This window comes from Neomonachus schauinslandi, chromosome 15 (genome assembly GCF_002201575.2).
Source record: "Neomonachus schauinslandi chromosome 15, ASM220157v2, whole genome shotgun sequence".
Classification (NCBI taxonomy): Eukaryota; Metazoa; Chordata; class Mammalia; order Carnivora; family Phocidae; genus Neomonachus; species Neomonachus schauinslandi.
This window is the reverse complement of record NC_058417.1, coordinates 1829262-1830456: the sequence shown is the minus strand read 5'-3', so window position 1 is coordinate 1830456 and position 1195 is coordinate 1829262. Positions and strand designations below refer to the sequence as shown.

The 1195-nt window shown below is 67.3% G+C and overlaps 1 protein-coding gene across 1 annotated transcript in view; it reads right to left on the bottom strand.

Annotated features, from left to right (window-relative positions):
* PELP1 (proline, glutamate and leucine rich protein 1) overlaps positions 1-1118 on the bottom strand; it is a 21418-nt gene extending 20300 nt beyond the window's left edge. The window contains exon 1 of the mRNA XM_021694644.2: positions 813-1118. Within this exon, the coding sequence (XP_021550319.2) occupies positions 813-1061 (249 nt within the window). The 5' untranslated portion in view covers positions 1062-1118. The remainder of the gene's footprint in view (positions 1-812) is intronic.
* Between the last annotated feature and the right edge of the window lie 77 nt (positions 1119-1195).

Below are 1195 nucleotides of genomic sequence, written 5' to 3'. Positions count from 1 at the left end.
TGTCAAATAAATAAATAAAATCTTTAAATTAAAAAAAAGATAAAATCAACAGGACTGCATCATGAGAGAGGTATGGCAGTAAGAACGTGTTTAGGATGACATCTGGGTTTCTAGTTTGCGGAACTGAATGGATGTTAGTACACAATCCTAAGGACCCCTTCTAAGCCAGTCTACAAAGCTCTGCCTGACCTCTGCGTTGGCCCCCCATCAGCCTCACTGCGCCCACCGTCTTCCCCACCACCTCTGAGCCCCCCACACGATGCCCCTCTTTTCACTTCCTTCCTACCACAGGACTTTCCCATTCTCTCTCCCTAGCCAACCCTCTACCCATCCGGGGAGGTGGGGGTCTCAGCTTAAACTCCAGCGCCTCAGGAAAATCTCTGCCATCCTACAGGTCAGGCTGGAGGTCCCTACTACACGGTTCTCACGGTGATTCACGACACTGTGTTCACCGCCACTGCAGCTGTGAGCGGAGCGCCCGGGGCTCAGCCGCAGTAAGAGCTCGGTCAGTATTCGTCGTCTCCATCCGTTCCCTCCGTCCGGACCATCCCCAAACCAGACACGCGAGGGAGCGGGGAGACGGTGCATCCAGTCGGCGGCGGGGCCTGGACGCGGACGCACACTGCCGAGCGACCACCAACAGCCCAACGGTGGAGCAGAGGCCCTTCCTGTCTCCCCGGGGTTTCCGCCGCCCGCACTCCCGCGGGCTCCGGCAGGCGCGCTCCCAGCCCCCCGCCGCCCGCCGCGCCCGCCGCGCCCCCAGCTCCCCAGCTCCCCAGCGGGGCCGCGGCGGGCGCGCGGGCCGCACTCACCTGGGCCCCGCCCACCGTCCCATGCAGCCGCAGGAGGCACATGAGCCCGGGCAAGTGCGGGGCCGAGCGCACCGGGGGATGCACGGGCGCCACGGCGCTCCCCGCGCGCGGCTGCAGCAACCCGGACACGCTCTCTAGCAGCAGCAGGCGGAGGCGCGGGCCCGAGCCCACCGCCGACAGACCCCCGGCCCCGCCGGGCGCCCCGGCCGCGGAGCCCGCCGAGGGCCCGCTCAGAACGGCTGCCGCCATCTTCGCCCGGGCTCCGGTGGTGGCGTGGCGCGATGACGCAAACGCACCGCGACGGGCGCCTGGTGGGGAGGGGGCGTGAGGAGGGGGCCGCGGCCCTGCGCACTGGGCGGCCGGGGGGTGGGGCTCTGCGCGCC